General features: G+C 56.2%; 1 protein-coding gene across 4 annotated transcripts in view; it reads left to right on the top strand.

The window, feature by feature from the left end:
* Nucleotides 1–15,421, top strand: part of EMID1 (EMI domain containing 1) — a 57,804-nt gene extending 42,383 nt beyond the window's left edge. Inside the window, exons 10-17 of one of the 4 annotated variants that reach the window (XR_012486956.1) lie at nucleotides 1,649–1,738; nucleotides 1,928–1,980; nucleotides 2,287–2,349; nucleotides 3,032–3,076; nucleotides 3,364–3,408; nucleotides 9,294–9,378; nucleotides 10,859–10,952; nucleotides 14,403–14,457. Coding sequence is in view for 3 of the 4 variants with exons in the window: in XM_074294741.1 (XP_074150842.1) it covers nucleotides 1,649–1,738; nucleotides 1,928–1,980; nucleotides 2,287–2,349; nucleotides 3,032–3,076; nucleotides 3,364–3,408; nucleotides 14,403–14,831 (725 nt within the window). In the remaining variant the exon portion in view is untranslated. Of the gene's footprint in view, nucleotides 1–1,648; nucleotides 1,739–1,927; nucleotides 1,981–2,286; nucleotides 2,350–3,031; nucleotides 3,077–3,363; nucleotides 3,409–9,293; nucleotides 9,379–10,858; nucleotides 10,953–14,402 lie in introns of all 4 variants that reach the window. The other 3 variants (XM_074294759.1, XM_074294749.1, XM_074294741.1) reach the window with 3 other exon arrangements.
* The last annotated feature ends 91 nt before the right edge of the window (nucleotides 15,422–15,512 follow it).

Here is a 15,512-nt window from a genome sequence, read left to right as displayed (position 1 = left end):
TCTAGTGGATCTAGGAAGAGATTGGGCTTTCGGTCTAACTTTACTCTTATATCTATATCTAGAGTGCTAGGATTAGAGTCAGCAGGACTCAGGCATTTCCTAGCCTAAAGACCCTAAACTTAAATCTCTTTAAATTTAAATGAACTTAAAGTCACTTACTTGCCTCAGTTTCTTCTTCTGTAAAATTGATGCCAGCACCATGCCTGGTACCAAAGACTCTGTGCCCACTGGAACACTGGTTCCGGTGCCCTCTTACCTCTACCTTCACCTTTAACTACTAGACTTTAACCTTGCTTCCAAATCCCCAAATAAACCTCTTTTATCAATCTAGGTTTTCGGGTCTGTAAATTCCTTTACAGGGGACTCTTGCCCCGCCACTAGACCTCATTTAACTCCGTATCTTTGTGCCGAATCCAAAGGGTTGCAAGGGAGCTCTATTGGACTCCCTGTACCCCGAACCTGCCACTAGACCTCAATTAATCCTAATTTCATTTGGGTACTCCTTATCTAAACCTCATTAAAATGAGCTGGAGAAGGAAATGGCAAACCATTCCAATATCTCTGCCAGGAAACCCCCAAACAGGGGCACGAAGAGTCAGACGTGACCAAAACGACCGAGTAACAACTAGCAAACCACCGGCTTCTTTGTGGTTGAGACAAAACAATTTACCGTAAACATTAGAGTTTGGGTTATTATGTATTACTATAATAATAGTATATATTAACAAAATATTCACAAAATAACAAGGATTACGTAATGGTGGCAGTAGACAGGCAAGCACCAGGAAACGCAGTTGGGGAAAGAGCCAACCTTTTATTGGGACCTTCCTCAAGATCTCCATAGTCTCCCACAGTTCAGTCTTATTTCCTCAGAAGGGTGAGGACTTACTCCTCCCCCATTCTAGATAACAAGAAGGTCTTATTTAGGACCCAGAAGGCACAACAAAATCCTCTCTCTCTGTTATCATTTCACTTCATCCAATGGCTTCCCAAGACTTCTCCAGCTTAATCTGATGAGATCTATTCTTACCGAGGAGTGGCTGGAAGAATGGCCATTGTAGAAAGGATTCTGTTCTGACTTGGGCGGGATGGCATCTGAAGTGCCCTCAGAATTTGTGAGAGAAAGGGATCCCAAGGCGGAGACTCTGGCGTCTGCCCCACAATCCTTCACATCCAGCAAACAGAACTGATCTCCCTCCTGGTCTTCTCTACTCTAGCATAAATTAAGCAGGCAAGCCCTCCTTTCTGCCCCAACTCCCACCTCTCTCTCCTCCTCTGGCTAAAAATCATGTCCTGAGAGTCGATCCCAATAGTTCATGTGGGCGCTGCCCAGGGCACACCTCCACTCCCCAGGCTCAGACTGTTAATGCAATCGACTTTTTGGCTGCCATGTTGCGCCATTGATCCCTCCTGAGCTGGCCGTCCCGTCCCCACATGTCCCGAGCACATGTCCTGCCCTCCAAGAACTTGCACTCTGAAGGAGAGGAGAGAGAGAGAGGCTGGAATACCAGGAGGGGAGGCTTCAGAACGGACCTTGAAGTCCCTGATCCATGCTGCCCCACTATCACCATCCACTTCCTTTAAAGCCTCCTGACGGAAGCCAGGATGTCAGTGACCCTGGCGTCCCTCACCTCCTCTCTCCCTCCAGGAGATCCACTGCTCTCCAACACCTTCACTGAAACTGGGGGCCTTGGGATCCAGGGGCCTGTTGGCCCACCAGGCCCCGTGGGCCCCATGGGTAAGTTGGGACCTTGAGCAGGGCGAGGCTGACCTCGTGAGGGTGGGATGGGGAAGGGGGCAGAAAAGGGGGCCATGAAGATAGAAGGAGGAACTCTGGGGAGGGTATGGTCACCCCTCTCACAGACTTGGTCTAGTCCAGAAATGGGAGCATGTCTGACACAGTTGGGGGGGTCCCCTCTCTCTCCAGGTCCCCCAGGCCCGCCAGGCCCAGTGGGCAGCCCAGGCACACCTGGCCACAAGGTGAGTATATATTTATCGGCTTACGTTGTGCCCCTTCCCATTGCAAAGGGAAGGGATATTACTTTACATGTGCCTGACACAGACCAGGTCACTTCATGTTTATTGAGTTGGACCATAATAAGCATTCCCCTGCCTAAGATCCCTCACTTGGGCAGCGAGTGCTCATTCTGACCTATCACAGCCCCTTGTCCGGTACCACGCCCGAGCTGGGCCTCCGGGGCAGCCATCCCTGGGGAAGGTGGGGAGCCGTCCGGCCCTAGAGAGCCGGGAGACCGCCGGCTGCTAACGCCTCCTCTCACTGTTCAGGGTTCACCGGGCCCAGCTGGAGCGGATGGAAACAACGGCCTCCCGGGGGAGAAGGGTGAGCGAGTGAGTACCTGGACCCACTCTGGGCGGGTATCTGGCACTGCACAGGCCCAGAGGACTATGGGCCTGGGGGAGAAGAGGGAGCCCTGGAAACTCCACATATAGCAGTCAAAAACTGAGGAGGACAGTTTCAGCAGTGTCCATAAAGGTTAATGGATGGCAAAGGTCTAGGAAGATGATGATGATAGAAATAATAATAATAATTAATTACAATTATGTAATCAATAATAATTAATCCCTAATAATAGCAGCTAACAGAATACCATTGTCCCCTTCCCTGGGCAGACTTCAAATGTCTTTGAGGTCATCCAGCCCACCCCCCTCATTTTACAAAGTGGGAAACAGCGGTCTAAGGTCACGAGTAAGTGGCAGTGCTGGAATTTGGACCCAGGTCCTTCTTCACCCCAGACTTTCTGCTGCTCAGAGCTGCTTCTGAATTGGCCGGGGTGCCTCCAGGGGCGCATGAGCCTTCCTCAAGACCCCTCCCTGAGGCTCCCGACTCCTCCAGCAGAGCCAGCACAGCCAGATCTAGAAAACAGAAAACATAGAGGGGGCACAAGCAAGCTGCCTGTTGGGTACCTGGGAGAATGGGCCTGAATGGGGCAGGGCCTCCCCCCCAGCCCAGGGAGAGCCCCAACCCCCTGGCCTTCCATGCCTAACTATCCCATCTCCTCCTTTTGAACAGGGTTCCCAGGGGGAGCCAGGCCCCAGAGGCCTAGCAGGAGAACGGGTAAGTGAAGCTGATTCCCTCCATCACTTCTTGCCCAACTTCCCTTCATTTCCCGATCTTCCTTCCCAGAGAATCCGTCCCAGACTTTTCTCCCCACAACCCATGGGATGAGTAGCTGCCACCCAGGGGCTCCCTGGGCAGTCCAGCCCTGTCCCCCGCCATTCCCGTCCCTCCCTCGTTCCTCTGATCCCTTGGGAAAGGGTCATGGATGCCCCAGCTTGAGAAGGCCCCTTTTCTTGGACCTCATGGAGTTCATTTTCTGTCTGTCTGTCTCCCTCTTGTTTCAGGGTGAACCAGGCCCCAAAGGTGACCCCGGAGAGAAGGGCCACTGGGTAAGATCAGACCCCAAACTTGGCTAGCGGGGCTCATGGGCACCTCTTCCCCAACCACTCTCCCTATGGACTCACAGAGTAGACAGTCCCTGTCCATCCCACCCCCACCCCCAGCCTCCGAGCTCCCACTGCCCCATGGTCCTAGCTTGTGTGCAGGAATGGGGAAGAAGGGGAGGGTGCTGCGGGAGGCTGCTCCATTCAGAGGCTCCAAGGGTCCCGCAGACCAGGCCCAACTCTAAGTCCTTCTGCCCTGGGGTCAGGGAAAGAACAGTCCCAACGGGGTTTGTGTCATGGGGGAGGGGATGACCGCAGGATTGGGACCCAGAGGGGGAGCTGCTGACCAGGCAGGCCATTACTCTCTGTCTCTGCCTCTGCCTCTCTCCCTTCCCCCACTCCCCCCTACATCCCTCAGACCCAAATGGAGGACAGAGCTGGGCAACGGGCCTCTCAGCCTGAGCAGACCCAAAGCCAGACTACACTGTTCCATCAGTCAGGCAGTTAATGAGTCAGTCAACAAACACAGGCCCAGCATGTACGTGGTAGCCCGTCGCAGGGGTACCAAGAGATAATGACTTTTTGATAAGACACAGTCCGGGCCTACACTGAATGAGGAAACAAGACACAAACACGAAAATCAATATCTCCAGAGCCAATTTCATTAGAGATGCCACGAAGAAGTCCAATTGTCATGGAGGTGGGCATGGGTCTGTCCCTCAGAGGGGTTCTCCTGGTCCATCCATCGCCTGACCAACATTTGATAGGATTCAACATCTAGAGCAGGAAGAGACCCAAAGTCCAGAGGGGGAAACTGAGGTCCAGGAAGCGACTTGATTTCTCAGGAAGGATTATGGGGTCAGGACCTCAGAGGCCATCTCATCCCACCCCCTCATTATACAGATAGGGAAGCAGGCAGAGAAGGGAGAGCAATACTGGGAACAGAGGTAACGAGCCAGGCACTGTGCCAGTGGCCAGAGATACAAAGAAAGGCAAAAACCAATCCTCCCTCAAGGAGCTCGCAACACTCTATACATACAGACATAGGCAGGATAAGTTGGAGATAATCACCAGAGAGCAGGCTCTAGAATTCAGGGAGCTCTGGAAAGGTTTCCTAGAGAGCCTGGAATATCAACTGGGCCTTGAAGGAAGCTGGGAGGCAGACATAAGGAGGGAGGGCATTTCAGGGCACGGCTAAAGAAAATGCCCAGAGTCTGGAGATGGAGCTTCTTGGGCAGGAAACGGCAGAGAGACAAGCATTACTGGATGAGACTGAGTTGGATCAGAATCAGGGAAGAAGCATTGTCTGTCCTGGAGACAAAGATTTGTCTGCATCTGAATATACGGAAGGCATGAGACAAGCCTGAAAAGAGCCTCAAGTAAAAGAATAGCAAATAGGGCTCAGCAGCAATAGGGAGCCACAGAGATGTTTGAGCACAGGAATGGCATGAAGCATTCTGAAGGTTAGTCTGAAGGTCGAGGTCTGCAGGAAGGGGAAATAGCAGGGGACAGTTCTGAGTCCAGCAGGCGGTAACAAGGGCGTGCTACGGATAAAGAACAAGGGACACAAATGAGAATTACTGAGCTTGGAATGGGGAGTTCTTGATTCGTTAGGAGATAGCATGGGAAAGAATGCTGGGTTGGGAGTCAGAGGCTCTCGATCTAATGCTTGGGTTTTCCCCTGACTGGGTCACCTTGGACAAGTCCCTCCCCCTGGCCTCTGGCTTCAGTTTCCTCATCCGCCAGATGAAGCAGGAGACCAGATAGACCTAGCCCATCTTCTCACAGAGAGGGAGGCTGGGGCCCAGAGAGGGAAAGGACTTCCTAGGGTCACCCCGGCTGTCAGTGGCAGAACGAGATGCAGGATGGGAGACACTCCCTCATCTCCACCATTCCAGAGCAAATCTCTGCCCTTTCCAAGAGTTATGGGACCCAAAGCTGCAAGGGTCCTCAGAGGCCATCAAATCGAACCTCCTTAATCCTCAGGAGGAAACTGAGGTACAGAGAGAAGCGACTTGCCCTATGTCACCCAGATAATAAAACATTAGAGGAGGGATTAGAACTCAAGATCTCAGACTCCCAAACGTGTGCCCTCTCCGTCAGAGGGAAGGGAAGGCTGGAAGAATTACATAGTCAGAGGCAGGTCCAGAAACTGGTCCATTCAGGACAAAAAGCAGTGTAATCTGCCTTCCTGACAGTTACAATTACCAGTCTGCCCTATGCCCAACAGAGTACCTTTGACCACTGACCTTTGCAGTGTCAGCTCTACTCGGCTCACCTCCTCTGAGGCCTTCAAAGGTCTCTGGCCACAATCTCTTGAATCTATAGTTTAATAACCGGTAGCACGCTCAAGAACAGCCACGTGTAATCTTAAAAGCCTTTATTATACCTACTCACATAATGCCCTGACTTGTCAGCTCCCTAGTGAACACCTGGTCTGACAACCCACGTGTTCTCCACCAAACTCCTTACTTCTTGGCTATCCATCAGCTTGGCTCAGCTACCCCAGGCTAGGGAGCCAGGTTAAAGAGAGCGACTGCTGTCTACAGTGGGCTTATAAAGGACCTGTGAGGTCACACACATAGCCACCCAGCGAGAGAGTCGTCACCCATTACGAAGCTATCTCAATATGGCCAGGATCCCACCCACAGGGCAGTCCTATATCCACAGAGAATACTTCTAGGCCATTCAATCTCCTGTTGCGCTGTGGCCGCCCATTTAAAGGTCCCTTACAATTAATTCCCTTTTCTTGTTTTGCGGGAACCGCATCCTTACAAAGCAGGACCCAAATCATACTAGTGAGTACACACACACACACACACACACACACACACACACACACACATACACACGAACACAGCACACTGATCCATGGTGAAAAGGGAGTCCGAAGACCCTCCAGGAAATGGTTTGGCATGGGAGTGGGGAGTGGGGCTTGCCCTGGAAGGGGCCTCCTCTGCCTCCCCACTCCCAGAGAGGGAGTCAGGCAATACCGGGGCACCTTGCTCTGTTCCTGATGGTGGGGATCAGGGATTGATACAGCTGTGGGAACGGGCTTCCTTCCCCAAACTCCAGCCCTGCACGCCACCCTCTCCATCTGCTCCATTCCCCCTCTCTATACCTCCATCCCCTTTGGGAGGGCCCTGCTATCTCTTAGGCTTCCCTGGGAGTGGGGGTGACTCCAGAAATTTGCTCTCTGCACCCTTGTGACACCTGTGGCTCCCAGAGCTGACAGAGGCCTCTCTGCTGCCTTTCTCCCACCCCAAAATCTCCTGTTGCCCCCCTTCCCATTCCTTGCCCACTGCCCACCTCCAGGCCTCCCCTATGATATATGATACTCCCAGCATTTCCCATGCCTCTAATCCTCAGGTAGGCCTGCCCTAGGACCAGCACTCATTCACCATGGCCTTTCTCTTTTATTTATTATTATTAGTATTATTTTTTTTTTGGAGGGGGGAACCAAAGTTACCAATGTCATCAGCATAGAAAACTCCTTTCACTGCTGCAAGTTAGCACCTATTCAGCAACTTATGTCTTCAGAGTTACTTGGGACCCCAAGAGGTTCAATTAGTTGGCCAGTATGGCACAGAGGTCAGCCTGGAACCCAGGACTCCCTGTGTCCAAAATTAGAGAGCTCTAGCCAACACTCCATGCTGCCTCTAAGTCTCATTATTCTCTTTGATCATATCTTAATATAAGAATAACAATTCCCATTAAAACCATACGATTATGGTTTTAGAACTAGAAGGGACCTAAAAGGTCATCGAGACCTAAGAGGACATCTAGACCAAGCCCCGCTGATTTTATAAATGAGGAGCCATGTCTTTCTGATCTGACCTGAGGCCGGCTCTCTCCAGCAGCCCACACTGCCTCGGTTATCATAGTTATAATTGTCTCATAACACTGACGTTGGGAATAGTTGTTATTGAGCGATACGGAAGCCTCTCATAATAATAGCACTCCTAAAGAGTTTTCGCTTTCCAGAGGGCCTCCATCGCCATTATGTCTTTTGACCCTCTTGCCAGCTCTGAGAGGAGACAGGGAGGAATGATTATCCCTAGTTTACAGGTTCCCCTCTCAGTGCCCGGAGAGGGGAAACATGTTCCCAAGTCACTCGGTGGCTCAGTGATAGTTGCAGAACCAAGCCCCGATCTCCTGTCTACTATATTTCTCACCCGAGGCCCTCTCTCCCCTTCTCAATTACTCCCCACCCATTCCCCAATCACCCCCTCCCCAACTTGCCTGATAGGTACCAGGGACCCTGGCCCCCACCTGTCTACCTGTCCGCATGCCCCTTGTACCCCTGCCTGTGCCCAGCCTGCTGCTGGAGGACTGATGGAAGGGGGAGGCATGACAGGGGTGCATGGGGTTTGTGGGAGGAACAACTATCCCCATCTCTGGTGCTTTCAGTTTCCAAATCATTCTCCCTACAATGACCCTAGAAGGTACTTTTAAGATTATTATACCCATTTTACAGGGGGAAAAACTGAGGCTCGGGAAGGTCACCCAAGTAAAGTAGACCCAGAACCCCAACCAGGTCTCCTGACTCCAGGTCTAGTAAATCAGCCTCAGAAGAGGGAGCTAGGGCCAAGGTGGGACATTTAGGTTCATAAGGAGAACCAGCACTGATGCTTTGGAGTGATGCACCAGTCAGGACCCAAGAGCAGAGGTCCAAGGAACCAAGACCTGTAGATATACCTGGCACTTGGTGCATTAAGAAAGATCTGCCCAAAAGGCCTCCTGAAGGGTGCGGGTTTTCCTGGTCTCCTGGGCAACCTTCTGGTGGCCAACACCAGCCTTACACGAAGCTCTAGAACTATTAGATTCCAACCAGAAAGGGTCTCACAGATCAGCCCTATTTTGTCCCCCCCCTTTTTTTTTTTACAAAGAAGTAAACTGAGGCCCAGGGAAGGAGAAGTGACTCACCTATGACCACTCAAAGGGTTCATGGAGTGGACAACCCCTTTCTGTTGTTATGAGATACTTGTTGTGAAGCACTTAGAGTGGTATCCGGCACACAGTAGGCGCTTAATAAATGCTTGCTTCTCCACTACACCGCCTCCCCTCCCCCCAACATCATGGAAAGGGCTCTGGCTCTCTGGTCAGAGGATCTGGTTAAATCTCCGTTCTCTCCCTTGTCAATGGTGTGATTGTAGGAAGTCACTTCTGCCCTCCCCTATAAAATCATAGATGCAACCATTTAGAGCTGGGAGCTCCTGGGCCCTCTACCCCATTTTACAGATAAGGAAACTGAGGTCCCTTCCCCCTCGAATCTTTGACCCCGTGGTGCTCTCTGTGTGACGTGAGACAAGCCGATTCACACTGAAGAACTTCAGCTGTGCTTGTGGCAGAAGCCAGAGGAGGCCTGTTTCCTCCTCTGGAGAATGAAGGGCTTGGATTCGAGTTCTGTCCTGTGTGGGAAGGCCCTCCCTTTGCTGATCCGGGCTAGAGCTGCTCCTTTGCCCGTCCCCTCCCCGGGCCACGAAGGGCAAGGTTAACTCCTCCCGCTATTTTGAGGGAGCCCTTGCCAGCCTTGCCCAATGCACTGCCCGCTACCGGTGCGTCTGGGGTAGAGCTCAGGATGGGCTCCAGAGCACCCCAGCGAGAGCTCTGTGTGTGGTGTGGGGGCCCACAGGGTCCGCTTGTCCCCCCGTGCCCCCTTCCACGTGCTGCCCGGGTCCTCTGTCCACCTGTCTGTGCATCGGTCCCCGGGCTGTGGCAGAATGCTGACGGAACCTGCCGGGGGTGCATGGCCTCGGACGGGGGGGAGCCAGCCGGGCTTTGCCAGTCTCTTCCCCTCCCCCCATTTCTGACCCATCCTGGAATGGAACCAACCCCTCCCCCAGCCCGGGGACCCCCTTCACGGCTGTATCTGTCTCTTTCCTCCACAGGGGGAGGGTTTGCACCAACTACGCGAGGCTTTGAAGATTTTAGCAGAAAGGGTTTTAATCTTGGAAACAATGATTGGGCTCTATGGTGAGTAGAGACAGCCAGACTGACAAACTGCCTGCTCAGCGCAGGGCACGCCGAGGGAGAAGGGGTGTCCGGCTCCCGGCCTCTGAGGCACGCGGCTGGAGGTCCCCAGCAGGGCTCAGGGCCTGCCCGAGGGCCCCTGGACGAGGGGAGGTGATTGGTGGCAGCCGGGAGAGCTGGACGTGTGTGACTGGGCCAGGTGGCAGCCGGGGACGTGGGGCACCTCCCCATCATGGCACGGGTCTCTGTCCCCGCCCTGTATGTGTTGGACTGAAGGACCCAAGGACCTCAACGACAACAGGGAACTAGGTCCAAACTCCGGAGCTCTGTGGGTGATGGAATCAGAGCCCACAACTGGGTTCTTGTGAGTGATAGAGCCAGGTCCTGGAGCTGCTGGGCTTTGTGGGTGACAGAAGCGGAGCCCCCTACTCTAGCATTGTAAAGTGATAGAGCCAGATCCAGAGTTGCAGGACTTTGTGGAGGACAAAAGTGGAGTCCACTGCTCTAGAATTTTATGAGAGAACCAGATCCTAAAACTGCAAGGTTTGGGAAGTGCTACCGGACTTTGTGGAGGAGAGAAGTGGAGTGGACTGCTCTAGAATTGTACAGGTGATAGATCCTGAAGCCTTAGGTCTTTACGGATGACAGAGCCAGTTTCTGGTGGTAAAGGGCTTTGTAGATATGATAGAGCCACACTGTGAGTGTGGAACCAGTGGACTAGGAGATGGTAGGAAATCTTGCTGGTCCTCGGGGGATGATAAGAGTTCTCATCGCTATAGAACCCTAATATCCATCCAGTGCTTTCCAGACATTGCTATTTCAGACAAAGCTCAGGGGAGGAAGTCACTCCTCCAGGGCCTGGGAGTTAGCGTCTGGGGCTGCAGGCCCTCCAGATTCCAAGGGCAGGTTTCCGTCTGCTCCCCGGGGCTCGGGCCTTGTGATCAAGAGGCTGGTTGGAGGCATGTCAGAAACCAGATTCCTCCTTTCCAAGCCCCTGCCTCAGGGCACTCCAGACAGGCCTCCGTGTCCTTCCGGGAGCCCCATGGGTCATGGACCCCGTGTCCTTCTGGCCCCCCGAGGGCCCCCCGTGGGCCATGGACCCATCTTCCCCCGGCATCTGCTGCAGCCTTAGACACAGGCTGCTGTTTCCCGGAGGGAGCCTGTCCGTCAGGCTGCGGGGCCTGGATGAGGGTCGGTGCTAGAAGCCATCCGTCCAGGCAGGTGCAGCTGCGCGGTACGGTGCTCACGGCAGGTCAGGGCGCAATTCCCGCCCCACTTTTCCGAGGGGGCAGATGAGCTCAGATGGGGGCGATGTCACCAAGGCCGCAGAGACAGGCTTGAGTGGAAGCCCTGCCAGCTGCTGGTGCCCGCCCAGCCTCCAGCACGTCCCAGAGTCCAGGGCCTCCCCATGCCCTCTCCCCACCCCGTGGAGGCCAGAGCGAGGATGGATTCGCACTCTCTGCTCTTCTCGATCTCCCATTAGGCCATTAGCTTACAAACCTTCCTACAGCATCAGCAGGCTCAGCTGGAGCTCCTGGCCAGACGGGTCACCCTGCTGGAAGCCATCATCTGGCCAGGTAACCCCACCTAGGGGCCAGGGGGGCACGGGGAGGGCCAAGGAGAGAGGTGCCGCCCCACTGGGAGAGCCCGCTGCAGGGAGCCACACACGGAGGCTTAGGGAGAACCTGCCCATGCCCGGCCTGGCACAGGACAGGAGGAGGAGAACCCAGAGGGCCTCTGAAGAACAGGGGACGTCAGGGCTGGGAGGGGCCTAGAACCAGGGCTGGGACTACAGGAGCAAGTCTGTGATCCACCGGCTAGTAAAGAGCTCTGGGGCCAGACGGCAGGAAGCGCTCCCCATTTCAAACTCCCCAGCAGACAGCCAAGAACCCAGGACGCAGGCCTTCTCAGCCACTCCCAGAGGCCTCGGGCCTCCTTCCCTTTGGGAGCTGGCCGAACCCTCGCCTCCTCGCCTTCACCAGGTGGGGGGGCATTTTGGAAAGTCCTGGGAAGGCCTCCTGCCCCCTCCCCTCCCCCCAAGAGCCGATGATGGAGAAAGGCCTTTAACTCTGATTGGGAAAACCTGCTGGAGAGGCCGGGTCCGGGGAGGTCACACTGGGAGAAAAATAAGTCTCTCGAGACCAAGGCCGGAAACCAGGAAGGGGGTGGGGGGAAGAGGGGGAACATCGGGCCACAGAGTCCAGGCCGGCATCCGGCTCTCTGGGAGGCAGCAAGCTGGGCCCGGGAGCCGCCCGAGCCGCCTTTGCCTGCAGGTCCTAGGGCCGGGAATCAGATTCCTTCCTTGGGACTGACTTTAAATGATCCAGGGAAAATTCATCCCCTGGGGAGAAGCGGGATTATCTGGCTGCAAGGAGGGGGGGGGGGGCGGCTCCTGTTTTCTCTTTTTTGCCTTAATGAAAGCTGAGGTTACATATCCCTCCCAGCCCCAACACCCCCTGTTCTAAGCCCCCTCCCAGCCCTGCCATCCCCTGTTCTAAGTTCCCTCCCAGCTCTGACATCCCCTGTTCTAAGTTCCCTCCCAGCTCTGACATCCCCTGTTGTAAGCTCCCTCCCAGTTCTGACATCCCCTGTTCTAAGCTCCCTCCCAGCCCTGCCATCCCCTGTTCTAAGCTCCCTCCCAGCCCTGCCATCCCCTGTTCTAAGTTCCCTCCCAGCTCTGACATCCCCTGTTCTAAGCTCCCTCCCAGTTCTGACATCCCCTGTTCTAAGCTCCCTCCCAGCCCTGCCATCCCCTGTTCTAAGTTCCCTCCCAGCTCTGACATCCCCTGTTCTAAGCTCCCTCCCAGTTCTGACATCCCCTGTTCTAAGCTCCCTCCCAGCCCTGCCATCCCCTGTTCTAAGCTCCCTCCCAGCCCCAACACCCCCTGTTCTAAGGCCCCTCCCAGCCCTGACATCCCCTGTTCTAAGCCCCCTCCCAGCTCTGCCATCCCCTGTTCTAAGCCCCCTCCCAGCTCTGACATCCCCTGTTCTAAGGCCCCTCCCAGCCCTGCCATCCCCTGTTCTAAGCCCCCTCCCAGCTCTGACATCCCCTGTTCTAAGCCCCCTCCCAGCTCTGCCATCCCCTGTTCTAAGCTCCCTCCCAGCTCTGACATCCCCTGTTCTAAGGCCCCTCCCAGCCCTGCCATCCCCTGTTCTAAGCTCCCTCCCAGCTCTGACATCCCCTGTTCTAAGCTCCCTCCCAGCCCTGACATCCCCTGTTCTAAGGCCCCTCCCAGCTCTGACATCCCCTGTTCTAAGCTCCCTCCCAGCCCTGACATCCCCTGTTCTAAGGCCCCTCCCAGCTCTGACATCCCCTGTTCTAAGCTCCCTCCCAGCTCTGACAGCTCCTGTTCTAAGCTCCCTCCCAGCTCTGACATCCCCTGTTCTAAGCTCCCTCCCAGCCCTGACATCCCCTGTTCTAAGGCCCCTCCCAGCTCTGACATCCCCTGTTCTAAGCTCCCTCCCAGCTCTGACATCCCTTGTTCTAAGCTCCCTCCCAGATCTGACAGCTCCTGTTCTAAGCTCCCTCCCAGCTCTGACATCCCTTGTTCTAAGCTCCCTCCCAGATCTGACAGCTCCTGTTCTAAGCTCCCTCCCAGCCCTGACACCCCCTGTTCTAAGCCCCCTCCCAGCCCTGACACCCCCTGTTTTAAAGGCTCCTTTCTACATAAACGATGAAGATATTTTCTCCTTTTTACAAGTGAGGAAACTAAGGCTGAATGGTCAATGTTGAACTTGTTCCCAGGCTCAGAGTCCCCCTCAAGTCCAGCCCCCTCATCTTGCAGAGCAGGAAACTGAGGCACAGAGGTTTAAGTTTGTGCCCAGATGGGAGCAGTGCTCTTGACTTGCACTGAGTTTTTTCCCAGACCCTGGGGGCCCCAGAGCAAGAGCCCCTCTCCCCCAGCTTGGCCTCAGGTGCCCTCCCGGCAGCCCCTTAGGGTGCAGGGACGGGGCCTTCCCAGCCAGTCCCAGAGTCCCCTGGCCTGCACCCCTCCGGGCAGCACAAAGGCTCCCCAGCCTGTGAGGGGCAGGTCGGGCCCAGAAGGGGCCTCCTGCGCTTGCCTTCCGCCCACATGAGAGCCTGGCAGTCCTTGCCAGGGGCATGTTCAGTACTGGAGGGCTCTGACAGGTGAGACCCCCGGACTGGTCCCGAATGGATCCCGAGCCAGGATGCTCCCGCCATGGGGCCTGGTCCTGGCCCAGCACAGGCCTGGCCCAGGGAGGGTGCCCAGTTAAGGCCCCGGATCGGCAGGGACCCTCGGAGGCCCCCTAGTCACAGAATCTCGGGCCCAGAACATCCAAAAGCCGGCAGCTCCTGCGGCCCGTGGCCCCCAGGGATCCCTCTGGCTTTCGCTTGAAGACTTCCCATGACGGGAAATGGGGACCTCACAGTTCAGTTCCTTGGGAAGTTTTCTCTGACACCGAGCCATGCTGGTTCTGGTTTTCCTTCTGCTCCACAAAGCCAGTTATCCCTCCCCCCTCCGGCCCCCTCACTCCCAGCTCCTGCGGGACAGTCATTCACACAAGTGGTTAGCGGAGGGAACGGTCCGAACTCCCCGTGTCTCTGAGGGGCCAGCTCCCAGGGAGCCTGCTCCGGACCACCCCGCGTCCCTCCCGCCCCGCCAGAAGCGGTCTCTCAGGACACAGGTCCTGAAGTGGGGCTTCGGCCCAGAAGCAGAGCGGGCGCGTGGAGAAGCCCCTTCTCCAGGCTCAGTTTTCCTAACCATAAAATGGGCATTTGCTTTGCCCTTAAGAAGTAGAGAAAGAGGTGAGACAAGGACCCAGAACCAGCAGCTCGGGTCCGGGCCCTTGTAACCTGATGGTCCCTGGAGGAATGAGTTTGGAGCCCCCCGCCGAGTTTGCAGCCGCAGGACTCTGAGACCCTCCGAGGCTCCCACTGCACCAAGAGCTCTCCCGCTGGCTTCTGGTCTCCTTCCCCAGGCACCCAGGAGAGGGCCCGGGGATCCTCCCTGGCCCGGCCCGGGGCTCAGCTGGAGTAACCCTGCTTCTCTCGCCTTTCTCGGCAGAACCAGATCTTGGCTCGGGGGCAGGGCCCCCCATCGCTGGAGCCGCCGGCTTTCCTCGAGGCAAACGGGCCGGAGGAGCGGCGGCCTACCGCATCGTCTCCCGCCTCCTGGCCCAGGGGGGCGAGGACCAGAAGGACTGAGCCCGCTTCCCCCCACGGACTTCTTCCAGGCGCTTCTCCCCGCCTGGGCCCCAAGGACGAGCTAACTATTTATTGGAGGGAGGGAGTCGCCGGGCGCAGGAACCCAGGCAGCCGCCTGCCCACCCCGGGCGGTCCCTGCGAGACTCTCCGGCCCTCAGAAGGGGGGAAGGCCGGGTCCTGGAGGGGGCTCACAGCTCGGGTCAAGGCTTCTCCCTCCCCTATCCTCTGCCCACCGAGACAGGTCCCCCAGCCCCCCAGTCCCAGCCCCTGGCCTTGGTTCCACATGTAGATGGGGGAGGGGGATAGCCTCAGGAGCTCGTGGCAAGCAGCTTTCTGGAGCGGATTTACAGCCCGGGCCCTCACTGCATCCCGCCTCCCTCCCTCCAGCTTCGCATAAACTGAGGCCCAGAAGTTGGGGGCCAGGGAGGACACGGGGGGCAAAGGCCTGGAGCTAGAAGGAACCGAACCTTTGCTTACCCGCTCTAACCTGGAGAAGCGGGAGGGACCACTTGCCCAAAGTGGCCTAGCCGGCACGGGGTGGCCCCTCCCAGGGGCTCCTGGGCACCTGCCTGTGGCCGTCAGTGGGCCTCTCCTCGCCCAAGCCCCCCGCCGATGACCAAGGTCTCCATTTTTCCTGGCCTCCCACGTGGTGCTGACCGCCCTCTCGATCCCTCCACCGGGTACTTGTGGTGCTATTATTTCCCCCAAACTGGTCCGTGTCCGACCGGCTGGGGGGCCGGAGAGCCCCGACCTTCCTCCTCCCGTGCCCTGTCTGGTCCCTGGCTGCAGGGGGAGGGCCGGCCTTTCTGTACAAGGCAGAGCGCGGCTCGTGGCCGTTACAAGCTGGGGGGATAGGCAATAAAGGTCCCTCCCACTCCACGTGGTCCTTCTGGTGGACAGGGCGAGGGAGGCTGCCGCCGGCGGGAGGGCCACACTTGGACTCGAAGGGCTGCCCGGGAGCCCAGACTCC

This window comes from Sminthopsis crassicaudata, chromosome 1 (assembly GCF_048593235.1).
Source record: "Sminthopsis crassicaudata isolate SCR6 chromosome 1, ASM4859323v1, whole genome shotgun sequence".
Classification (NCBI taxonomy): Eukaryota; Metazoa; Chordata; class Mammalia; order Dasyuromorphia; family Dasyuridae; genus Sminthopsis; species Sminthopsis crassicaudata.
The sequence above is the reverse complement of the archived record's forward strand: the minus strand, read 5'-3'. Positions and strand labels throughout refer to the sequence as shown.